Source organism: Leptidea sinapis, chromosome 34 (genome assembly GCF_905404315.1).
Source record: "Leptidea sinapis chromosome 34, ilLepSina1.1, whole genome shotgun sequence".
In the NCBI taxonomy this organism is placed as follows: domain Eukaryota; kingdom Metazoa; phylum Arthropoda; class Insecta; order Lepidoptera; family Pieridae; genus Leptidea; species Leptidea sinapis.
The window spans coordinates 9,941,064-9,967,787 of record NC_066298.1 but is presented as its reverse complement, the minus strand read 5'-3'; the positions used below and the strand labels follow the sequence as shown (position 1 = coordinate 9,967,787).

Genomic DNA, 26,724 nt, shown 5'->3' with positions numbered 1-26,724 from the left:
GTGTTTTGACTGCGCTATAAGTACAACGCCCAGCAATGACAGTGTTCAGTGAAAAACTGTCCAAATAACTGGATTGGAATCTTAAAAAGGATGTATTGTCGTATTTCAGATAAGTGCCCCTTTACACTAACAAAATTATGTAACTTGACGTTTTTAATCATTTTGCTTAATACACTCATATTTCAATTGCTACAACAACTTGCAAAAGAGACGTCCTTGAATGTGCTTTGAACATTACTGCCACGAAATAAGGTGTTAATTTGAATGAATGTTTTTATGTTATCTATGTATGATAATGTATAAGTATATACAACGTTGTTCGGACATTTGTATAGAATTTAGACATTTGACGACCTCTATAGCCGACTGGTTAGCGATCCTACCTACTAAGCTAGAGGTCCTGGGTTCGAATCCCAGTAGGTGCAAGCATTTATATGATGAATATGGATGTTTGTTTCCGAGTCATGGATGTTTAAATGTATTTATGTATGTTTATATGAATTTATGTATGTTTAAGTAAGTATATTGTATTAAATATATCATTGTCTTGTAACCCATAACACAGGCTGTATATAATGCTTAATTTGGGGCATGATAATTTGTGTAAAAAGTGTGTCAATATTATATATATATTTGTGACGACCCTTTAATAGGCGATTAGTAGTATTGTTGTTTATAGTACGTCAATAAAAATACATAAATTATTTGTTTGCTAATAAATACGTGATAAACTATAAGTTTGATTCATACAACTGAGATGACCACTCAAGTCCTTAATTTATTACGTATACTAAAATCTTAATTTTCAGTTTCCTCATGTGGGTGTTTGACAAATGGAGTCCGTACAGCTATCAGAACAACCGCGAGAAGTACCTCGATGACGAGGAGAAGCGAGAGTTTACGTTGAAGGAGTGTCTGTGGTTCTGCATGACGTCACTTACACCTCAAGGCGGAGGCGAGGCGCCCAAGAACCTGTCCGGCCGACTGCTGGCTGCCACCTGGTGGCTGTTTGGGTAACATTGATATGTCATGGTCATTTTCTTAGATAACTTATGCGTCTAGATAGGGTCTCTTGTACTTGTAATACTTTAGTGTGCGTGACAAGCTACGTCTGACACTATGTATGTGTTAGTATGCTCGAATTGCTCAAAATAGAAGTTAATTCTAACCTGATTTTTTTTTGACGTTTTCACAGATGCCATAGTCTATCTAGTTGTATAATTTAATGATCGAACGTCCTAATGCTAATAAGTCTTTTTTTCCTATTCTCATTTTCAGATCATTTCTTTCAATAAGAGATATCATATCCTATTTTGAATACAAATATTTGATTTTTTGTAATACTTATTATTATTGACTATATTATTTTTAATTATACACATTAGAAAAAATACCAAAGTAGACCTATTTTTTTCGGTTATAATTTTATTTAGTTTACAAGAATGTATAATATTGTACTAAAACTTAACAGAACTAGATTTATCCCCATTTCATTTTATAATTCATTTTTCAAAATAGGAATATATTTTGTTTCGGAAACGAAAATCGTTTTGTTTGAAATTTTTTTCTTAATGCGGGCATGTAATCATGAGACGTACGTTGCTATCGATGTTTGTCTCTCTCTATGACGTTGTAGAGTGTCAATCAGTTTCGAACCGTGCCTTTTTAATGATAAATGACGAAAACAGCCACTACATCAAAGAGGATGTAAATACTACGTAATAAGAGGCGGGAGTGCCTAAGTTAAAATTGAAATTATTTTGAGTATGAAACGTGCACTGAGATTTGACATGAGTTTGAAATAAGTAGTAATTACAATATGGCGACGAAGTATACCTGAGTTTGAAAGCGTTGTGCTTAACGTAGTGGATTTTGGGGTATCTCCGTTTAGACAAGATTAGAGCCGCCATCTGTTAATCTCTCAATGACTGCACGTTTCATACAATCGAGTGAATTGCTTTTTTCTTAGAGATTGTCCCTAGGCTGCAATAGAGTGCAGTAACGCTCAGCGACACCATGATTGTGCTCGTCACCTTTAGAAATAAGATGTTGCCATCTATGTATTGTCTATGTGTCCCAGTTAATACTGGATATACTAATTCACTCGATATTCGCCCTTCAAACTTTAGGCGCCAATGAAGTGTCTTGACATTCTGATAGTTTGGCCTAAACACAGTCTTGTAACGGACCATATTCGATTCTATGTCGCTTTGTCCATCGTACAAAATTATTAAGGTTACCGTCCCGACCGTACCAAATACGATGCCGGTCCAATTGGTACGAGACTGTCCGTGGATATGTTTATGCTATAAGTGCAAGAAGACAATTAACGTGTAATAATAATAATGTCTTATTATTTCCGATTGTTCTCGTCTTGCCAATGGAGAGTATTTGCACAGACACAACCAAGTAGCCAGGATTATCCATCAGCAACTTGCTGTTCGATACAATCTTGTGCATTTTGAAGTCCCATATTATAAGTATACTCCGGAGCCAGTTCTGGAAAACAGCCGTGCCAAGCTCTACTGGGACCGATATATCATCACGGACTGAACTATCATTGCTAATAAGCCTGATATTGTGTTGGTAGATCGGTTAGAGCGTCGGACACTTATTGTTGATATCACCGTTCCGTGTGATGATAACCTTGTGAAAGGTGAAATAGACAAATTGTTGAAGTACCTAGATCTAGCACACGAGGTTACTGACATGTGGGATGTTGATTCAACAATAATTGTCCCAATAGTCGTTTCCGTTAACGGTCTTATAGCAAAGAGCCTCGACCATCATCTCAAGAGGCTCTCATTTAATAACTGAATGCAGGGTCAGTTACATAAAGCAGCTGTTTTGGGAACGGCACGCATCGTGCGGAAGTTCCTCAGTCTGTCGCCCTAACCACCGGCGGAATTGTCGTGAACCAACGCCGGCGGGACTCTATTTTTTATATTTATATTAATTGTAATATTGTTTTTTATAAATATGTTATATATATAAATGTAGAAAATAAGATGAAATTGTAATAAAGAGAAAAATAATGTCTTAGCAGATGTGTTTGTATAACTTTGGGCGCCAATAACAACTTGCTTTTTCATTGGTTATGAAAGCAACTGTACGTATTAGTTAGATTTTTAGATGTTCTTGGTGGCATTAAGCCTTTTATATTATGTAGGTCTCAGAAAATTATTTCTTGCTCTCAACACGTAGATAGGGTTGTAGAAATAAGTTTCTGAGACCTACATGTATAAGATTTAATTGTATAATGCTATATTAAGTAGATTATAAGTAATTCTGTAAATATTTTAATAGTAAATACAGACATTTTTTTTTTTTCTTGGTGGCATTTTAAAACTCTTGTTCCAGCTTTATCATAATCGCTTCTTACACGGCGAATTTGGCTGCGTTCCTCACCGTCTCTCGCCTGGACACTCCCATTGAGTCTCTGGATGATCTGTCGAAGCAGTATAAAATACAATACGCGCCGTTAAATGGATCCGGCTCAATGACCTACTTCGAGAGGATGGCCAATATCGAAGTCAAGTTTTATGAGTATGTATTGTATCTGTTCCGTCTTTAACTGACTATTCTTCAGTGTCTGTTGACTGTCCGCTGGCAATCAATGATGCGATTAGATTATAAACAAACCGCATATGTCCTCAACCTCTCGGTGTAGGGGTGCCGGCGTATATTATTAAGTATCTTATACAACTAGTGTTTCACCACCTTTATTTTGCCGCTTAAGGCGCGGACTGACTAGGATTGTAAATGCTACAAACGACTGATTTTTATTTAATCTACTGATTTTCTTTTGTTTATTCAAAATGTACATATTAAATTGAAGAATTGTTCGGTTTAAGTTTTAAAAAAGTACTAATTCTATTAAATTATTAATTTTATATTTATTAAATTCTTTAAAAAAAGGATGTTTTTATCGCTGAAAATTGGGAGATTATTGACTCCAAAGTTTATTGTTGGGACGCAACATCTAAATTTTTTATTGGATATTTCAAATTATATATAAATATTCTAAAAAAATGATACCTATTAAAAACTTCAATACAATTTTGAAGACCTAAATCAAAAAAATTTTGAGTTTCAGTTCTAAGTAACCCGGGAACCCCCAAAATTTATTGTATTTTTTTCCATTTTTGTGTGAAAACTTTAATGCAGTTCACAAAATACATTTACTTAGCAAGTTTCAATAGTATAGTTCTTGTAGTTTCGGAAAAAAACGGCTGTGACATACGGACGGACAGACAGACATGAGGAATCTATAAGGGTTCCGTTTTACGCTACGGAATCCTAAAAAGCACTAATTTGTTAATCAATTTCACTAAGTAGAGAACATCAAACGCTTGCAACTAATACAACTATAACTGTTACTGATCACGCCTACATCTTCATCATCAGTAACCGGAAGTTGTCCACTACTGGACAAAGGCCTCCCCCAAAGATCTCTTCGACAATCGGTCCTGCGCTGCCCTCGTCCCACGTAAAAAAGTCTTTCTTATGAATGAATAAGAAGTCGGGATGACGCAGTCTCGTAGTAACAAATGTGTAAATTCGAAACTACTGCGGACGAAAGAGTAATAAAGTACTTATGAGTAAATGGCTGCCTCAATGGCCGAGCAAGACGCAGGCCCGACAAAGGGCGCGAGGCCTTGGGATTGATGATAATCTGATAGAGACCTTTTTTATGGAAGACTTAGACAGCCGAGCAATTTCCTAAGTTAAGGCATTACTAAAAAATATGCTTTATAAGTATATATGTCACAAGAAATTGCACCCCGACCAATGTCTGTCTAGTTGCCGAGTTGGGGCAATATTTGTATTTATTTATTACACATAATATGGTGCGGGATAACACGACAGAATCGAGGTGTCTTAAGTAACAGCTTTTTGAAGTGAAAACTTTTTAAAGTTAAATTTTTTATGTAATATAAATTGTAATTTGTGTGTACGATAGCGCAATAAATGAATATTGTATTTATCCACATAAATGCAAGTACTTTATACTGATAAATAAAACAATTCGTGCGTAATTATTCTCTAACCATTCCAAAATATTCAAATATTCACAACGTGGTGCACAATGTTCAAGTCTTTCTAATTGTGCATAAATGAGACAAAATACACCTGAAAAATAATATCGAGACTTCATAGGTACATTCAGAGAACCACCATGTTTTAATGCAGCTCCGTGTCAGATAAGTGACCGGTTTCCGATATAGTTATAACTTAGATTCGTTATCGGTCACGTCGTTTGTACGATAACGATTGTTTCCGCGTACTTGCATATTGAGACCACGCAGATGCATACCTAGAATTCTGCGAAAATATAATATTGACTTTACGAAAGTAATATGGATGAATGGGCGAAATATATTGTGGGTGGTATCTAAAGGAAGGTTGAAAAAGTGTGTGTATGTATGCACGCAAGAAGTTATACTATATTAGCCTAACAAAGCAAAATCCTTTAAATTATTTATTCTTCCCGCTATTCTACGTTTGTAGAACAAACAATTTTGTAAAAATCTTGCAACGATGGTTTTGACAATTAATTATTAAATAACGAATACGGCTGTACAGGCTGGAACCCTTTGCCTATCCTAATAATGGACGAAGAAGAAACCAAAAAAATTATGTGCGTGTAATCTTTACGAGCGATTGAACTAAAACTTAATAATAATTAAATTTAGGAATAATTAACAGATACATAAATATTTTAAATTATATATACTTTTAATAAAGCCGTGTTATCAACTAAGCACTCACTTATTACTGAAGTGCTAGGAGCATTGTTAGATTTTTTTGCTATTTTTTTTTCTCGGAAAACCTGACGTTATAACTTTATCTTTTGAGCAAAGTTGACATTTTCTCTACCTAAAATAAATAAAAGCCTTTATTAATATTTAATATAATTTATATTATTTTATCAAGTAAGATTTATATATTTTACTAGCTGACCCGGCAAACGTTGTTTTGCCATATAAAGTATAATTCACGCGATAGTTTTATAAGTAATAAAATATTGCCTATATTATATATAGCCTGTACATCATTTTGTTCTATTGTCAATAGTTTTTGCAGCGCACGCAAAAATAGGTTTTCGATTTTACACCTTGTGTTACAAAATAGCAATTTTATTACGGATCCCTAATTTTGAAAAAAAAGCATAGCCTCTTGCCTTCCTCGATAAATGGACTACCCAACACTGAAAGAATCATTCAAATCGGACCAGTAGTACCAGAGATTAGCGCGTTCAAACAAACAAACAAACACTGCAGCTTTATAATATTAGTATAGATAAAGAATGATATAATGTTATATTTTGATATTATTATTCATCAGAATATAAACACTTACACTTTTTACAGGTCAGGTCATTATCAGGTTCTTGGTTTTCTCTTTTATTCTTGTTTACTGATGAAAGAGTAAAATGTTACTGGGATTCCGTCATTTTATTTGACTGATTATTATTTTCATTACATATTCTATTTATAATTCAGTTCATTGTCCATTCGTACATTATAAAATTTTCACTCATTAATGAACTAATTGATAATAAGAAATTGAAGGTTATATTATTATTAGCACATATATATATGTATATGACGTTGTTATTGAATATTAACAAATATGGCTGTATGGGCTCGAACCCTTTGCCTATCCTAATAATGGAAACGAAAAACAAAAACCAAGAACAAATTAAAGAAAGTCCGAAAATTTCTGAAAACTTTTATATTATTTATTGCATTATTTAGTAGTAAGTAATATACAATAAAAACACTTGGAGATTGTTAGAAAATATTACTGAGCAATTTGAAATATTTTTTAAAACAATAAAATTATAACGGCTTAAAAAATTATTTCAATTGACTTTTGTACTGAGCGTTACTTCCGTCAGAAACAAATTCTGAGTTACCAAGTCACGCTTAAAGAAGTTTTACTTCAAAAAAAACCGAATGTCGTCACGCCAGCAATTGTACTAAAAAATTCCTGTAATTTTTAATGTATCGCAATCTTAACTTTTAAAGCCGAATTTAAAACAGATGAAAGGCCATTTTTTAAATCTAACTTTTTTTCAAGAGGCAGTACATTATGCCACATTATATATCACATAGTACATGTTATGAGCGGAACCAAGATTCAGCCATGAGTTTTTTACTAATTCCGCCTCTGACACCCACCAGCTAGCTACCTACCAATTTATATATTATTAAAAGGATTTTTTTGCCAAAATTTGCCAAGGATGAGATACGCCTGCAGCGCTCTAAACACAACGGATGTTACCGCTACGCAAACCGTCCGGTACCTACACCATTCATAAACCTTGGCATGTTTATTCAACTCTCTACTTGTAGCGCATCTACAGGACCTATTTTACAGTCGATAGCCTTCTCGACTGCAATAATTGTATTTTAGGAAATCAACTAGAGATGTCGTCCTTTCAATTTGAACTTTTGATTTAGGACAGTATTCTTCCGAATTATTTGGGCCAAATATCAAGCGGATGAAGAGTTTCATAGAACTGTATTTATCATTCATACTTTATATGTAATGTTATCACAGATCGGCTCACTATCTCTTTTTTTTATAAATTAAGAATATTTAAAACAGACAATAAATATTCATATATGATAACTTCTAAGTTAAACCTAATTGTATTGTTTTTTTTTTCTAAATTGTAACTGTAGCTATGGCCAGACTATAAGGTGACTATATATAGACTATGATGATGATGAAAGAACAAATTGTTTTACGCGTCAACTTTCTAACTTACACAGAGACGTGCATATCGTATAGGCAATTAGGCAGTGCCTACCTTTTCATCAACCTAAGTAAATATAGTGTTTAAGTTAATTTTAATTTGGATCCGTTATTTTATAACCAAACATTAAACAACCTAGCAAGATTTTTCCTTACGCTAGAAGTATGGGAATAATGGAAATAAGTTTTTTTATGAAAATAAGGGATGAGACGAGCAGGACGTTCAGCTCATGGTAATTGATACGCCCTACCCATTACAATGCAGTGCCAAACCAATTCACGGCCGTCAACTTACAGAATATGGAAGGACATGAGCTTGAACGACAGCCTGAGTGACGTGGAGAGAGCCAAGCTGGCGGTGTGGGACTATCCGGTGAGCGACAAGTATACCAAGATGTGGCAGGCCATGCAGGAGGCCGGGCTACCCAACTCTGTGGAGGAGGCAGTCGAGAGAGTGCGCTCTTCGAAGAGTTCCAGCGAGGGCTTCGCGTGGCTGGGGGACGCTACCGATATAAGGTTTGACGTCTTTCATTATCGAAACAATTCGATGTAGGTAGTAGCGTCACCGAGACCATTGCATCATAATCATCATACTTACGCTAATTTATAGCCAAAAACCACGGACGAGTAAAAAAAGAAGGGCTCCGCGCCGTGATATTAGCAAGTGAAGCCCCGTTATGCTAGTGTGTGTGCGGTTACGGGGGATACTAGTTAAACAATTTTTTCTCCAATTAAATAATCATATATGTCCACAAATCGTTATAAAGCATCGTTTTTTCCACTTTTTCACAACGCACGACGGCATTTTTAAAATGTTTTATTGAGACGCAAACTGAACTGTCACAGACGATGACACTTCTCATTATGGCCGCCTATCAGCCTGTAGTAGTGTAAGTGTGTGCGTAGGGCTATGTATTTACACGTTAATCGGCATGTTTTGGTGCTACACTATAATGTAAGATGACACGGAGTCCTTATTTTTAGTTACTACTCCGTGCCAAGAACATGTAGTATTTTAGTTTATATCATATTATATTTTTTAAGTTTTTTAGATTTAGATTCTGCTTATATTTGTAATTATTAATATTATTTATTTTAATTAGTTATTTAATGAAATGTGCATCTAATTTAATGTATTTGTAATGTATTAGTATTTTGTTCTACCTTAAAAAATTATGATATTTACAACATACATAATTATAACATTCAAGTATTATTTGGTACAGTGATGCAATCGGAGAAATCATAGATGCGCTGCCGAAAGTGATGTTGAACGCATCTTTCATCTCCCTACCATGTTCTATCGACCTGGACACATGGCACCAGGATATTTATTCCAAAAATTGTGTTTAATTTACCAAAAAAAATAAATTGGAAAAATTATAATTCAACGAGGATGTAAATACTACTAATAAGAGGCGGGACTGCCTATGTAAAAATTCAAATTTATTTTAGTATGAAACGTGCAGTGATTTGATATATGTTTGAAATAATAGTAATTTATTGAAGTAGGCGTTACTTTGCGGATATCCATAATTATACAAATGATTTGAGTTTTCTTTAGTGTTTGTGCCAAAATCTGGAATTTGGATTTGGTTTGTGTCAAATCAGATTTTGGCGAGACAACACGTCCTGAGGATGCCTCGTGTAGAGGCAAAACACGTGTCGAATTGTTTAAAGACAAATATTGGCGGAATTAACACTAAAGAAAACTCAAATCATTTGTATAATAGTAGTAATTACAGTATGGCTATTGGCGACGAAGTATAAATAGTAAACAGTTGCTTAAAACGTACAGTAGTGGTTTTTTCGGCTTTGGTGGATTTTCGTGTTTTATAAGATTATAGCCGTCATCTGTTAATCTATTAATAACTGCACGTTTCATACAATCGAGCGAATCGCTTTTTTCTTAAATAGTCTCGCTAGGCTGACATAATTGTTCTTAAACTCTTAAAATAAGTAGCTAACAGTCTAATAGTAAGCAATAAATTTTATTTACTATATGGGTGTGAAATCGCATGAACTTCAGGTCTTCACCGATGTCTTTGCAATATCTTTGCAAACCTATTTATTGCCCGACAAAATTTCTGACGATCATCTTTGGAATCGATATCATGAAGTCCGGATCGATCAGCGATTTGAACAACGAAAATGTAGCTGGATAAGGCCCACACACTTCGAAGGGATTACAACAATTTTTTTGTATGAGTTTGTTTTTATGAAAATAAGGGACGAGACGAGCAGGACGTACAGCTGATGGTAATTGATACGCCCTGTCCATGACAATGCAGTGCCGCTGAGGATTCTTGAAAAACCCGAGCGGCACTACATCTGCGCTCGTCACCTTGAGAGATAAGATATTAAGTCTCATTTGCCCAGTAATTTCACTAGCTACGGCGCCCTTCAGACCGAAATACAGTAATGCTTACACATTACTACTTCACGGCAGAAATAGGCGCCGTTGTGGTACCCATAATCTAGCCGGCATCCTGTGCAAAGGAGCCGCCAACTGGCAACTATACACCAAAGCAAGCCCTAGACTTCAACCCTCAAGGAAATAAACGCGGCCCGTCAGAAACACGTTAATCGGAAAGACCGGAAGTGACATAAAGAGAGATGCCGAGGAATGATTGCTAGGGATTAAAGGTTAGGTTGCTGAATATAAAATAACAATAATAATTGCTAATAAGATATATCTTCAGATTTCTTAAAGGTATTAATAAGATAATGAAAGGCAATAAATATGGGAACTTCACAAAACCGCAAGACTAAATAGGCTATTCTTCGGTTTTTTATTAATATTTTCGAAAATACTCGTAAGGATTCGATAGTCAACTGGAATTTTTATTTCCTCAAAATTATTCCACTTTACGCTTAGAAGAATTGTTTTAAGTTAAACAATTATTAGTCACCCTAAAAATGGAACCGCTAATGATCGTGACGTCATAATATCATAAACAAAGTCAAATGTGCGGTGTAATCCTTATTGATGCCTCTAAAAAATATAAAAAGAAACTTTCATAGTCCGCGTTGGTGTTGTTGGTTTATGCTATACTGACGTCACAAAATGGTGGTCGGCGTTTTCGGTCACGCGACATACAGATACTAAAATTATGATTTTTATTTAGTAAATATAAATAATTCTCATGTTCTTTATAACAAGTTCGTATTGAATTCGTATTTCTTATAGTAAAATATCCTTAAAGAACATACTTTCATAATTTAATTTTGATAGGTGAAACTGACCTATCTGTCTAACTAAACAGACGAAAAGTTGAAACAAGGATATTATTGAATATCTATTACAAATAAATGCAAATAGTGTTTACTAAGTTTTTGTATGTATTTATTACTTACTACTATTACTACTACTACTACCTATTTCACTTACTTACTTCGTTTGGGTAAGGTTTAGGCTCTCTTTTGTCCTCGAGCTCTAATAACTTATACGGCTTTACCCATTCTTTTGTTTTATAGTATTCTTTTTTAATAGTATTCAGTCTAAGTCTTAGTTCAATTTGCAATAAATAAAGTTACAAGAGACATATATACATATAGACAAAATTCATTTGGCTTCAGTCCGCAATCTGAGCTCAAAGCACTTAGTCGTAGTTTTCCCTAAAGTCCATACAAAATTTCACAATAACACAATAATTATGAATTACAATATTATGAATATATGAATAAAATTACAGATACCACGTTTTAACAAGCTGCGATCTTCAAATGGTTGGTGATGAGTTCTCCAGGAAGCCTTACGCCATCGCCGTGCAGCAGGGGTCCCCGCTTAAGGATCAATTTAATAATGCGTGAGCTGAAATACATAATCTAATACGTTTTAAGACCAACAACCTTCCTGAGTTTCCTCTGGTATTCCAACTTCTTCATCTTCATGTTATTCTATAATAAAACGTAGGATTTATGGAACTCTTTCCGACACACAAATAAACTGATTTAACAATTTTAATAATATGAATCAACTGAATTTTCCTTCGACATTGATCTACCGTTTATTTTAAGTGCAGAAGTGGTGGTAATCTTACCCCAGGTGTTCAGCATGCATGTTTATTATTACAAATGCTCAGAGGAGCTGTTCGGGTTGATGAAAACATTTGCAAAATTAGTCATACATACGTTTAAAAAACACTACCGACCTTTCTACTGTTTCTATCGTGTGCAAGTCAGCGTTAAACTTGCCTTTTTTGTTGGTTCTCATTTCATTTACATTAGGTACACAACTTTATAAGGCGCAAATTCGGCCTCACATGGAGTACTGTTCTCACCTCTGGGCGGGTGCGCCCAAGTACCAGGTTCTTCCATTTGACCGCATACAACGAAACGTGGCTCCAATCATCGACGATGAGATGTGGGTTATCTCTGCATCTTCTACCGCATTTATCACAGGGAGTGCTCAGAGAAGCTGTTCGGGTTGATTCCAGCGCCCGAATTCCACCACTAGACATTACGTGCAGCCGCGCGTTTTGCAAGATATTTCTTGCCTCGCACAGCCACTTTGTGGAATCAATTACCAGATGCGGTTTTCCCAAAGCGATACGGCTTAGGCACCTTCAAGGAAAGAGCATACTTCCACCTTAAATGCCGGCAACGCATCTCTTGACACCTGTTGTTGCGGATGTCCAGGAGTTTGCAATACTTATAATCTTATTCTGTTAAAAGGTCGTTACTACAGCAATGATTGTAAATACTTGAGTGGAAAAATATAAAATCTCCGAAATAAAGTTGCCTTGTTTAAAATTACATATGACATCAATTTTTGTAGTCTATACATAGATTTGTTAGTCATATTATGTGTGCTTAACTCATACTTGAAATAAATTGTAAATTGATAAGTGTATGTCGTGAATAGGTCAATCATATTCGTAGGTCGCTTGTGTCGGCGCGCATTTAAATCCCTCCGCAACAAAACAGAATAATATTTTTGTCAAACGTCATGCAAATATGACTTAACTTTTCATAATATTACTTTTACTAGACGCTGCTTTGGTTATAGCGCTGGAGGCTAAAATAATCAAACAAAGATTATTATAATTGAATGAATATTCAATTGACCCCCTATTTCTGCCGAAAAGCAGTCATTTGTAAACATTAGGTATTGTGTTTTGGTCTGAACGGCGCCGTAGCTAGTAAAATTACTGGGCAAATGAGACTTAACATCTTATGTCTCAAGGTGACGTAATTGCAGTGCCGCTCTGTTTTTTTTTCAAGAATCCTGAGCGGCACTGCATTGTAATGGGTAGGGCATATCAATTACCATCAGCTGAACGTCCTGCTCGTCTCGTCCCTTAATTTCATTAAAAAAATGATTTCATGAAAATTCCATCAAATAAATTTCATGTGTTTCCTAAATAACATGGGCAACATTTTTGGTGACCTAATAACATATTTCTACTGTGCCTAATGTTTCCTCGAATATTAGTTTGATTCGTTTATTTTGGAAATACAGCAGTAAATAAAAAATTTAAGTGCAACCAAAGTTATAACGAGCAAAATCTAGGCAAAAGTTTTTCTAAATTAAACTACTTCTAGTATGAATTAACAAAATTGCTACACATATTATATTAATAAGAGAATAAAGTATAAAGAGTCATCAAAATTATGTTTTAAAATTTATGGAATCGATAATAAGCCAAACGAGTATATATTCCGTTGAGCTTCTTTGAATTAAGTATGACTAATGGTCGCCATTCAAAATGGCGTCGTTCCGCCTAACCTTCATGAATCAATCGGACACATCTAAATAAACATACTGAGCGTTGTGATTTGTAGACACTCCACAATTCTTATTATATATTAGAACATACTTCAATATGACTGAGATAAAATAGAATAAGCGCTTTATATCAAGAAACCCCAACACGTAATAAATTAAATATTTCTAATATATTTGAGGCAAAATTAAATATTATGCATATTCCCTATTAATTTGATGAAAATTTCATCAATCTAGGAGTGTCTTAAATGTAAGTTTTTGAAGAAGGTTTATTCTGTTCTGCAGAGTAAATCTCATGTGTTTCGTCCGGTGTTGCAACACTTTTGGTGACCTTAAGTTTCCTCACATTATCGTTTGGTTGGTCCGTTTTGGAAATACAGCTGATCTCATCTTTCAAGTATATTGAGATAGCCGATATAATTTCAGACATGATTCTAAATATGACAGACAACATTTAACCGTTCCGTCAAAAAATACAATGCAATAACAAGAATTTTCACCAGTGGGAGGCTCCTTAGCACAGGATGCCGGCTAGTTAAAGGGTACCATAACGGCTCCTATTTCTGCCGTGAAGCAGTAACGTGTAAACTACTACTGTGTTTCGGTCCGAAGGGCGCCGTAGCTAGTGAAATTACTGGGCAATGGAGACTTAACATCTTATTTATGTCTCAAGGTTACGAGTGCGGTTGCAGTGCCGCTCAGAATATTTGGGTTTTCCAGCAATCCTAAGCGGCACTGTATCGTAATGGGGAGGGCGTATCAATTACCACCAGCTGCATCAGTCTCGTCCCTTATTTTCATAAAAAAACCCATGTAATATCATGATTTTTTTACAGAATACTTCAATTACTAAACAAACGTAAACTGGAAAAGCTCAAAGAAACCTGGTGGAATAACAATCCAGAAGCAATGCGGTGTGAGAAACAAGACGACCAGTCAGACGGGATCTCCATACAGAACATCGGCGGCGTGTTCATTGTTATCTTCATGGGGATAGGGCTGGCTTGTGTCACGCTCGGTGTTGAGTACTGGTGGTACAAATGGAGACGCCGCCCCACCATTGGGGATGTTTCGCAGGTATCTAGCTGCTTGTATAAGTTGGCTTGTGACGAAAAACCAAAGAAAGAAAGAAATAAAAAAACGATTATTTCTACACACACACAAATAACAAAATGAAGCAACTTAAAATATACAAATATAAAAACGTGTGGTGTTTAAAAAAGGAGCCACTCAGCATGTGTTTTAACACAACAGGACAACACCAGTGGGAAGATCCTTTGGACAGGGTGCCGGCTAGATTATGGGTACCACAAGTAATGTGTAAGCATTACTGTGTTTCGGTCTGAAGGGCGCCGTAGCGAGTCAAGTTACTGGGCAAATGAGACTTAACATCTCATATCTCAAGGTGACGAGCGCAGTTGTAGTGTCGCTCAGAACTTTTGGAGTTTTTTCAAGAATCCTGAGCGGCACTGCATTGTATTGGGGCCGTGTCAATTACCATCTGCTGAACGAAAAAAAAAACAAATTGGTTGCAACGTTGATCTTGTGTGACCCCCGCGTGACACATGAACCTCAAGGGCGACACCTCGAAGGATGATTTAGTATAATAATTGTTAATTGTGTAGACCCCGCACGATAAGCGACGGACTCCAATGTAGTCAAAATGTCGTCCTGCAGTAACGAGGGGATTATATTTGATAACATAAAAAGCTATTGCTTCTTACGTATTTTTTCTAAGATACATATTAAACTACGTCAATTTAGGCACTTACATTTGACACCTAAAAAAGTTTTGATGACATGACACTGACAGATTGACATCTGTCAATGTATTATGTAATACATAGTGTCAAGGTACGGCAAGTAGCAAGTAACAGCAGTAAAATTTATTACTAAAATTTTTATGGGTATTATATTCCCAGACTAGCGTAACTCTTTAAGAAAAATGCGATTCGCTCGATTCTATGAAACGTGCAGTCATTGATAGATTGATAGATGAGGGCTATAATTTTGTTAAAAACGGTGATAGCCAAAATCCGTTAATCCAACTATTCTCTTTGAAACTTAGCCGGATCATACTTCATCGCCAATCGCCATACTGTAATTAAGTACTAATATTTCAAACTTATGTCAAATGACGAGAGTTTCATTCTAAACTAAATTTATTTTTTTACTTAGGCCTCTTTATATGTAGAATTTACATCCTCTTTGCATAATTCTTTGACAGTAAGAAGATAAACTAAGGATGTCATTGTTTCTTTAATGTTTTTTGATTATTTAACTTTCATGAAAATAAAAAGGAGGTTAAACGTACATTTAAGAAAAAAAAATTACCATACAGATTATCTAATACAAAATGCATACCTACAACGATTACAATCTAAGTTTGACATAGTGATTATGATTAAGTACCTACTATGATAGAAACTAATACTATGCGCTTTTTTTAGGTCCTGCCAGCAAAAACTTTAAGAAATAATACAGAATATAGAGGCGATAAAAAGGGGGAAGAACAACTATCACAGAGAGCTAAAAATTTAGTTCTATCTGATTTTAAGAGAAAATTTTAAAACATAACTTTTAGTAGAAAATTTATGAGCTTCTTGATCTCAATAGTCGTAGTTTGTAAAATATTTTTTGTTTTGCCTGTCTTATGTCTCATTTGTATTTTTAAAGTTCTTTAGACGCGCTGTGTGCACTATTTTGAGTGTTTTAAATGAGAAGGCGAATCAGTCAGAACAAAATTAACTAGAGAAATTTATACACAAAATGATTTATATTGTATCTAAATGTTATTGTATTAGCATTGAAAAAAAATATATTATTTCGTATTATAAGCCTTGTATTGATGATATTTTCAGTTTTGTCGTGTGGTCTTTTAACCGCACATAGTATTTTTTTTTAATTTAACATTACTGGAAATAATAAAAGCTCTTTAGACGCTAGTTTAGGAATTTATCTTTACTTATTCTAATTTGTATTGTATAAAGTATTAAATCTTGCCCATTTATAAATCTGTTAAACAATTTTGTAATTTTTGTAGTTTTGTAATTTTTTTTGTTTAATTATATGCAGAAATGATGAATAAACACAATGCACCAAATTAGTGTTTTAATAAAATGCCATTAAATTTATATTAATTTATTATCTACAATAACTCGCTTTATCTTACAAAAGTACCAATAAAATATATTTCTATTTCACTAAAACTATTAATTGTACAATAATTTAAGTCCTTTGTTATTTGAGTATTAGGTTATTCGTCGAGGACTTAGGGCAAGATATTTACATTAAATCATAAATAAATATTATTTACTAGAATTTGGTTTACAATTCTATGGGCTTTCCATGGTTCATGTTCTTCATATTCTTATTGCAAAGTTCCAGCTCTAGCCTCAACCCATCCAGTTCTGCTTCCAGGGTGCGCGATCTCTTAAAAGTCTGCACGTAGTTCAACTGCAACTGCTTCTGGTATCTCAATACTTTGTCCTTCTCTTCCGACCATTTTCTTTTTTCGTTGTTGAATTGGGTTTCTTTAGATTCTAATTCACACTTAAGTCTTTCTACTACAGCGTTGGCAGGGCAAGATTCGTTACAAGGATCTGGCAGTTCACCGTTAAGTCTTTGTACTTCAGCGTCTAGAGCGCTGTCGTTGGAATTCCAGTATTCGTTCTTACATACTTCGTAAATGCCTCTCATCGTTCTTCCACAATCAATACCTTCGTATCCACTGAGAGAAACATCGGATAGCTCTTGCCGCAATTCTTTAAGCTCAGTTTTCAGTTTGTCTATTTCGGTTTTGCTAGTCTCCTTATTTTTCGTGAGATCCGAAGCACTTTCTATAAGATTATTTGTTAGTCTGTCCACCTCGGCTTGGAGTCTTTTCACCGTTTTTTGTTTCTCTTCCGATTCTGCTCGGAGTCTCATAATTTCTTTCTCTTTTTTGTCGAGCGTTTCCCTGAGCTGGCGGCAGTCAGCTTTTAGCGTGAGGTACTCGTGACCTTTAGCTGTCTGTTCATTCTGTAACAAAATACATCAATTAATATCAAATTTTATTCACAAAGAGCTATCTATGAAAGAATTTGTGGTTAATTTGATAAATTAAATGATAGTAACATTATTCAGATAACAAGAAATCATCAACAAAAATAGAAAGCTGGAGATAATTTTATAATAATTGGAAATAAATCAAGCCCCTAACAAAAACTATTAGCAATTGTCTTCCAACGAGGTTGAGCTAAGTGAACGTATATTCAGAAGTCATTACACTAAACATGAGGGTTTATTAAAACGTTGTATTTCGTTATTTATTAATTCGCATATTAATACAAAAGTTTGCATAGACTCAATTAAAAATGTTCATAAAACTGTAAAAAAAAATAAGTTTACAGTTAGAAAACCAATATTAAATTTATTTTCATAAATCGTTCGATGACTTCTACGGCAATATAGCTTCATATACATTTATAAGGCTTTCCTTATCAACAGATTCCGCTTCGGCAATTTTCCATAATTTTCTTAAGTGGCTTGTTGAATGACATTTTGACAGTCTTTTAAATGTTATTCAAATTTTAAGCTTTAATCCTCTTAAACTATATTACTGAAATCAATGATCATGTAATATATTTTTTATAGTGTGTGTATTTGCCCTGTGCTTCCGCGGGACATAAAGAGAATAGGAAAGTCACAGGCCCCCAAAGGTGTCGTAAGAGAGCGACTAAGGGTATTTTACAGTGGGAGCCTACTTTGCACAGGACAGACAGATTATGGGTACCACAAATGAATGAAACAGTAATGTGTAAGCATTATTGTGTTTCGGTCTGAAGGGTGCGTTAGCTAGTGAAATCACTGGAAATCAGAATTAATATCTTATGTGTCATCAAGCTGACGAGCGCAACTGTAGTGTCGCTCAGAATTTTTTAAGAATCCTGAGCGGCACTGCATTGAAATAGGCAGGGCGGTTCAATTACCATCAGCTGAACGTCCTACCCGCCTCGTCCCTTCTTGTCATAAAAAAAATTAGATGCTTCTAGCAATCTACAAAAAAGACAAATATTTAGATCTCAGCATCATTGCATCTTTTGATTTGATTGATTATAAATGTTGACTTGGATGAAGTGTAACCTAGGCGTAAAAAGCACGATGTAATTGGATATATGTGTTGAAAATATCAGGCGTGTAGCTGTGTGAATATCGAAAAAATTGAGGTTTATAGTTTAGTTAACGTAATTTTATTTTGAACAATGCACGCATACTAAAGTAATAAACCAGTTTCCATCTGTTGTCTAGCAGTACCAGTACCACCAGTAATACCAGTGGGAGGCTCCTTTGCACAGGATGCCGGCTAGATTATGGGTACCACAACGGCGCCTATTTCGTGAATGTGTACTCATTACTTTGTTTCGGTCTGACGTGCGCCATAGTTAGTGAAATTACTGGGCAAATGAGATTTAATATCTTATGTCTCAAGGTGACGAGCGCAGTTGTAGTGCCGCTCAGAATTTTTGGGGTTTTTCAAGAATCCTGAGCGTCACTGTATTGTATTGGGCAGGGCGTATCAATTACCATCAGCTGAACGTCCTGCTCGTAGTGTCCCTTATTTTCATAAAAAGCAGCAAGAGGCTCTTTATAGACGTATAAATTATCTAATGAGATCTCTCTCATGGCCCCTGTCTGATCATCTGGGCAAACGAGATTTAACATCTATTGTCTCAAGGAGACAAGCGCAATTGAGCGGCAGTGCATTGTTATGGGCAGGGTGTATCAATTACCATCAGCTGAACGTCCTCATCGTCTCTCTTATTGTCATAAAAAAGTAAAGTTAATATTTCTAAATGAGATCTCTGTCAACCTGTGCTTCCTTGAGCTGTGTCTTCAGCAGCGATATCTCGCCGGCTCGCTGGCACAGGCTCCACTCGGTGTCCTCGAGCCTCTGCCGCAGCAGCGCCCGGTCTCTCCTCAGCCGGGCCAGCTCCGTGTCTCGCTCGTCCCTGCTCCGACAGGTCTGCAGCATCATGCGCGGAGCTCGGAACCGCACGTCGTTACCGCGCAGACGATCCGTCGTGCTGCAATTATAATTAATTAGTCAAAGTAAATTTTATTATACGCCTAAAATAAGGATTAATACACACGAGCAGTTGCCCCCTATAAAGAACCTTCATTTCAAATTTCAAGTTGAAATAACTATAGTTACAACTTTTCTATAGAAACTTTACCACCCTTAAAAGGGGATCTCCCAAAACTTTTACGATTTTTATTATTTAAAGCTAATGGAATGTCGATTTTCACGTCTCTTACTTCAAAAACAAAGGACTTTTACATACTACCTAACCCCCTTTCACCCCCTTAGGGGAGGAGTTTCTCAAATCAGCAATCAGCTTCTTAGCCGACACATACGTCCTAGAAAGAACCTACCTTCCAAATGCCAAGTTTTTAGGCTTTGTAGTTTCTGAGTTTTCCTAATGAGTCAATTATCGGTGGAAATATCTTATATTATATAGAGCATCCAGCAAACGCTGTATTGCCATATAAAGTAATAAAAAAATGGAATAATTAAAATTTCTTGACTATAAAAAAATAGATAACGATCGATTCTCACACCTACCAAATATATCGTACCTACTACAATAATTATATGCGACTGCCATCTTGCAACTCTATTGCATATGTGTGGATGGAATAGAATAATATAAAAATGGCGATACAAAAATAGGTGTTAATCGTAGACAGGTGAAAATTTGAAGTTGTATGTATTTTTTAATTCTGAATCATAATAAAAATAAAAATGTTTGTCAAAAAAATATTAAAATAAGAAGATTTTTTTTGACATCAATGTGGAAATAGACCTATTACGTATAGCCACTTAGGAGTAAATGATGTTATACATACGTCAGAGAAAATAAAAAGCCTTCATCATCTCGAAAAATGTGTTCTCAAATAAGCTTAGATTAAGGCCGTATGAATTATTGTCTCTAACTATAATTTTACCAGTCGTAAGGTACAATAAAGCTCGTAAGAAGGAACTCATATACGCCATAACATGAGGGTCATAGGTTTTGTAAAATTATTATTGCATTGACACGTCTTTTATGAGTTAACAATATATACAAAACCGTAGTCACAGTGATGTAAAACATACACATGATTTATACGTCTAGATAGAGTCTCTTACTATTGACAAACGATGAAAACAGGCCAGGTTTTTTTTTATGGAATAGGAGGACAAACGAGCGTACGGGTCACCTGGTGTTAAGTGATCACCGCCGCCCACATTCTCTTGCAAAACCAGAGGAATCACAAGAGCGTTGCCGGCCTTTAAGGAAGGTGTACGCGCTTTTTTTGAAGGTACCCATGTCGTATCGTCCCGGAAACACCGCACAAGGAAGCTCATTCCACAGCTTAGTAGTACGTGGAAGAAAGCTCCTTGAAACCTTATTACTTTAGTGTGTGTGAGAAGCTACGTCTTACACTCGTGATTTGGTTGTCACTTTGAGTTGTGTTAATTGATTGTGTTGAGTGTAAATTGCTCAAAATAGAGGTTAACAGTCAATCTCAATTTTTTTCGACTCAATGTTTTACGGCTGTCACGGTCTTTCTAGACGTATAAATGATCTAATATAAAACACATGAATGGATTCTATATTTTATATTTAACATAAGATCAACTTTCCTAAGATTATCTCAACGTACATAAATAATTCATGCAAATTGTATATTTTCGCCAATATTTCTTTTAAAAGTCACATAATCTATGATATCTTTTCTAATTTATCGTTTATTTTTATTTCAGACATAATACCGAATAAATTATGTTCTCTAACAAGAAATAAATTTCTTAATTATAATAAATTAATTCGAGTTAGAAAATCACAGTACTTAAAACAGGACGTATTTAAGATTTATGTGAAGCAGATAATTTTTAAGTTTTATTAAATTCAGTGAAAAAAACCGGAAACATACATCCTATGACCTCACCGGGTACCGTACAAATAATTGAATTCAACTATAGTCAAATTATTTAGTTTTTTTGTAGTTTAGTTTGGTTTTTTAGTTTATTTAATAGTCTAGGTTACTTTACGATGAAGTACATACTAGAAGTTGATGGAATAGTCTTGCAAGCAAGTTAAAAAATATAATAAAAAAAAATCATAATATAGTTAGAGACATTATGACTCCTGTACATGGTCCTAGCTGACTCTGTCATCGCTTATGGTATTAGTAGTTATGGTAGGTCCTGCAAAACAAATGTGAAAAATATTTATAACCTGCATTTAAGATTACTCAATCAATTGTACCAAAACATGTACTAAATAAAATTAAGGAAAATTATGATCAGCTCTTTGGACATTGTTGTGTCATGAATGTTTATGATAAAGCTAAATTTTCTATTTTAACCGAAATTAATAATCCCACCCATCTTAAAAAAATAGACCCTTTGGTTTACGACAACTTTATATAAATCACAAATACATTTTACCAAAAAATAATAATAAATATGGGAAGAGAACGGTCAATTACGTAATACCAGATTACATTAACGAACTGCCCAAAGAGCTGCAAGAAATGTACATAAATACCACGAAAATCAAAACTCGCTTTAAAAGATACTTCCTGAAAAAAGAATAGAATTTGGAAAAAAATAATTGAATGGCTCTAGGTACCCAGATAAACCCGTGAGGTTTTCGTGGTACTTATTTCATAAAAATATATGTATTTGTTCTGTATTGGCCAATAAAAAAAAAACTAATTTTATAATTTTTGGCAATGACATATTTTTGGATTTCTGTTTAAATACCTACTTGTTTTAATCTCAAAGTGAAATATTATGTTTTTTAAAAACTAGAATTGATCAAATTCCTAAAATTTTTATGTCTTTTACCTTTTGAAACCGCTCCTGTGGTCCTTTGGTGCACAAGAATGGGTGGCGATATGTATTTGATACGACAGTTTAACTGAAAGTTTTCTCAAATAACTTACTACGATGAAACAACTTGGGTCCGAGTGAAGTTGGAACGTCGAACGAGACGGATCTATGTAGTTTGAATAAATTATAATTGAGTTGCTATTAATCAAAACTTTGAAAAATTGGTAAGACGGGCTTTAAAATAGTATCAGTTAAAATGAGTGTCATAGCGTTATAAGCCGAAAAACGTAAATTGTTCGGCAAGCCTTTTTTTCGGTGATTTCCGCTAACATGACACCATGTTATTAATTTCTCCAACTATAATTTTAGCTAAAGAAGAAAGCTAAGAGAAATCTCTCTCGTTCTCGAAATAGGCGCTTCAAATATGAAATTTGCTGCCTAAAACTGACAAATATTTCATTTTTCCCTTCTTCATTCTGCAAGTGTTAGGTACCAACCCGTAGTCATGTTGGTCTCTCTCCAGCTCGGAGACTCCGGAGTCAGCAGGAGAAGGGGCCGGCACTGGCTCCTTGCAGTCAGTCCCGATGCCCGAACTGGACTTCGTTCTGGAAATAAATCATTGATCCTGTTAAAATTATAGCAGCAAATACACAATACGCTGAATCTCGTAATGTTGATATACCTAAATTCAGAAACCAGAGCGCACCGCTCCGCTGCAGCATATATAATTTATATTATGTAGGTATGTATAGGTATACCAGTAGGTAGTATATTGTTAGTCTATGTTTATTAGTCAGTCAAAGAAGACATTCATGTATCAAATTAATAATTATGTCAAGTTGTACATGGTAGGTATGAGTTATACCGACGTGATTAGACAAATTGAAATGTTGTCCATTACCATAAATTTAAATTATTAGATAGATACTGATTTAAAGCGAATTATGAAAGAAAATATCTTGAGCGGTAAGCGCAAGAAACGGACAAGAGCGAACATAGTGCACCGACACGCTTTAAAAACCCCGCGCTTTTCTGTAGCGAAACCTTTTATGTCGTTACTTAAATATAATAATTAATATCCCAAAGTACTTTTTAAAGGATTAAAATCACCAAAAGAAGTGATTTCTAGTAAATTGTAGAAGATTTTATTTATACCTTTTTTCTTACCTTCGAACCTATCCAGTCTCATTTAGTTTTGACCTTATCAGAAATAATGGGTCGAAACTTATACTTATGACATAAACATTTCCAAATACTGAATAAAATTATAATTGAATATTCGTGTGCCATAAAATTAATATGAGCTGTAATTGGCAGTTGTAAATAATAGGCTTTGAAGGTGGCCTTAAATTTTGAATGGTCTCATTCAGAGCGTGTCAATAATTCTCCGATAAAACATCCGGTGTGAAGTTAAAGAATACTTACAGCCCTTGTACATTACTGTTGCTATAATATTACCTGCATATTTTTTAATAACTTAACCACGCCCGAATTTAATTTAAACTTGGGTTAATATTATGTTCAATCCTGACACCGAACATTATAGTAAACACTAGTAAATATCTTAACACCGATTAATTAACAAACTCTAAGCTGAATGGTCTACTATAATGTAAAATTGGCTCAGTTGTGGTGACCTTTCCACAAAAGCCACAATGTAAAGAATAGAATAGAACAGCCAGCAGCCATCTTGGGTAAGGAATGCTCCTCCAATATTTAGGAGTTTGTGGTAATTACTATCTGAAGAGACAATAGATATTAAGAATATTAAAAATATATAGCTATAAATTATTAAACCTCGACCCTTAGATAATTTATACGTCTAGAAAGAGCCTTGTGATGGTTTAATACTTTAGTGTGCCTGCCAAGCTATGTCTCACACTCGCGATTTGTATAGCACTTTGCGTTAGTGTGCATGCATTGCTCTAAATAGAGGTTAACTGTCAAGTTTTTTCGACGTTTTCACAGCTGTCACAGTCTATTTAGACGTATCTAAGGCGTAAATTATTAACAGTTTTGCTAATTTTTTTAATTTTCATTCACAAAACAGCTTTATAATAAAACACATTTACCTACATACGTTGTAAAGCAATTGTGTTTATTAATTTGTTAGTTACGAAAACTTCATACTCGATACATAATATAATAGGAGACGAATCGCACTTAAAATACTCGTTTTTATTCAATTATTTAAATTAGTAATCACCGTGAAAAACGCTTTCGTGTTTGCACTGCAATAGTTCTACTTGTACAAAAATTGTGTAAAGCCCAAAAATCATCGCTTTCGCTTAGCTTGAGAGTGCAACGAGGACCTAAAGCCAAGTGGCGTCTGTAACCACGTCTTGCAAACAATCTCCATACACTCCTTATCTCGTCACACTTTTGTGATTGTAAATTGTATAAAACTGCAATCGTCTCGGAACGGTAAAGGTATTTTATTAGTCCGTTAACGGCCGGTTTCTTTGAATGTTCGCTTGTAATATCGCTAAAGTGTCATGAATGGCCGTTTGTGGTACAGGTTTCAGTGGTGCCCGGTTCCATTGATATTTATTTTACTCTCTCCTCGGAAATTACGCTTTAAATTCTGTTATTGAAATATTAGCTCATACGTTAATGATAATATAATGTTAATCCAACTTCATAAGTAAAATTTGGAATACTAAGTATGGATATTGAAGTGCTTATGTTATTGTTAAGGGGATGAATGACAAACAGATTTCTGAACAGTTTATGTAGCGAATGAAAATGGATATACTGGGCATGACCTATTCGGGATTCAGATCGCGAATAAAAAATGCTCCCGTTGTTATAATGAAATTTTTTCACAGCAGAACTGGCAAAACGTGCGTCAATAAATTACCTCATAGAAAATATGCCCATACAAAACAAGTATTGGAAATAAAAATAATTATGGGTTGCAGATCGAAATAAAAACTACCCTATTTCTCAAGTTGCACTAAACTAAACTCCATGAAGTAATCCCCATTAAAATCCGTTATTTATTAAATATTACGTACATTTGTTATTGAGGCCATAAAGCATCTTAATAATTATTATTAATAAGTCTTACACATTTTAAAATATTTAAGTTGATAGCCGAAAATCGGGTAGATTTTATCATAACATTTAAGTCCAAATATCTCGAAGTGGTTGGATTCATGACAGGGTTTTTTTATAGTCTAATTAGTCGGAAACGATGTTAACGATGCACCCTAATCGGGAATAGGTCGACTATATACCTATAACCCTGTATCTGAAAGTCTTTATGTTTTCATTTTCTCCCATCCAAACTGTATGTACGAAGGAGCTATAATACCAACGTCGCAGTAGTTGCCGACGTTTCGGTCCACAGCTTGCTTTGCTTCAGCGACGGAGCGTATCAAGTCCTAGACAATAAGAACCTTCATTCATCAATGTTATCTTCTCGCCGTACGATTGTTACGAAATTTTCGCGTTTACTTGCATTCTCCGTGTTGCTAAATATTGTGCGGTAACAAATATCTTCCGATTCTGAAATCAACTATATCACAAATATCATCTGTCAAAGTCAAAATATCTTCATTAATTGAAATCATATTTGATTAATTTGAATCGTTAATGTTTGGTTTCTTATAATAATAAGACCTACACGATATCGTTTGTAAAAATAATAAGTAACTCTAGAAAATTATAATGTTTTGTTTTATTAAGACAGAGTTAGTGCAAGGGTTTTTAATACGAAAAAATATTGCTCACATGTTAGATGAAATAAACGGAGTTTCCGAACGAATAGCAGTCTTACATCTCACTATTCCAAACAGCAACGGCAAGGAAGAAAAAATTTCTATCATACAGGTATATGCACCCACAGAACCAACAAATAAAGAAGGTTTGCTGAAAACAGAACATTTTTTTGAAACCCTGCAAAATACTTTAAAGCATGGACATGAAAATATAATTTTGATGGGCGACTTCAATGCAAAAATAGGTAAACGGAAAAATGGCGAAGAACAAATACTAGATAAATACTGCTACGGGAAAAGAAATAAAAATGGCGAAAGATTGATAAGCTTTGCACTGCAGAATAATTTATTCATTCTGAATAGCTCATGCAACTTAAAAGAGAACAAGAAATGGACATGGATTTCACCCGACGGCAAATACCAAAACGAGATAGATTTCATTATGACGAACAACAGAAAATACTTTAATAAAATAAATATTCAATTCGACACAGACCATAGAATGGTACGATCAGAATTGATGATTTCTATGGCAAAACGGCCAAGAACATTACAGAGAGCAGAAAGGCCACTACGGTGTAAAGCTAATGAAAATAAGTTAACGCAAATATTAAAGTCTATAAATAACATTACAATGGGAA

The 26,724-nt window shown here is 34.7% G+C and overlaps 2 protein-coding genes across 6 annotated transcripts in view; one reads left to right on the top strand and one right to left on the bottom strand.

The window, feature by feature from the left end:
* The window catches only part of LOC126975045 (ionotropic receptor 25a), a 42,910-nt gene extending 26,319 nt beyond the window's left edge, over positions 1-16,591 (top strand). For all 3 annotated transcript variants that reach the window (XM_050822833.1, XM_050822831.1, XM_050822832.1), the window contains 6 exons: positions 810-1,013; positions 3,361-3,546; positions 8,065-8,283; positions 11,463-11,576; positions 14,335-14,575; positions 15,949-16,591. In XM_050822833.1, the coding sequence (XP_050678790.1) occupies positions 817-1,013; positions 3,361-3,546; positions 8,065-8,283; positions 11,463-11,576; positions 14,335-14,575; positions 15,949-16,068 (1,077 nt within the window). In that variant the 5' untranslated portion in view covers positions 810-816 and the 3' untranslated portion in view covers positions 16,069-16,591. The remainder of the gene's footprint in view (positions 1-809; positions 1,014-3,360; positions 3,547-8,064; positions 8,284-11,462; positions 11,577-14,334; positions 14,576-15,948) is intronic.
* Positions 16,592-16,623: 32 nt separating this feature from the next.
* The window catches only part of LOC126975066 (leucine zipper putative tumor suppressor 2 homolog), a 156,762-nt gene continuing 146,661 nt past the window's right edge, over positions 16,624-26,724 (bottom strand). For all 3 annotated transcript variants that reach the window (XM_050822870.1, XM_050822871.1, XM_050822872.1), the window contains 3 exons: positions 22,859-22,966; positions 19,350-19,563; positions 16,624-17,518 (listed from right to left, as the gene is read on the bottom strand). In XM_050822870.1, coding sequence (XP_050678827.1) covers positions 16,826-17,518; positions 19,350-19,563; positions 22,859-22,966 — 1,015 coding nt within the window. In that variant the 3' untranslated portion in view covers positions 16,624-16,825. The remainder of the gene's footprint in view (positions 17,519-19,349; positions 19,564-22,858; positions 22,967-26,724) is intronic.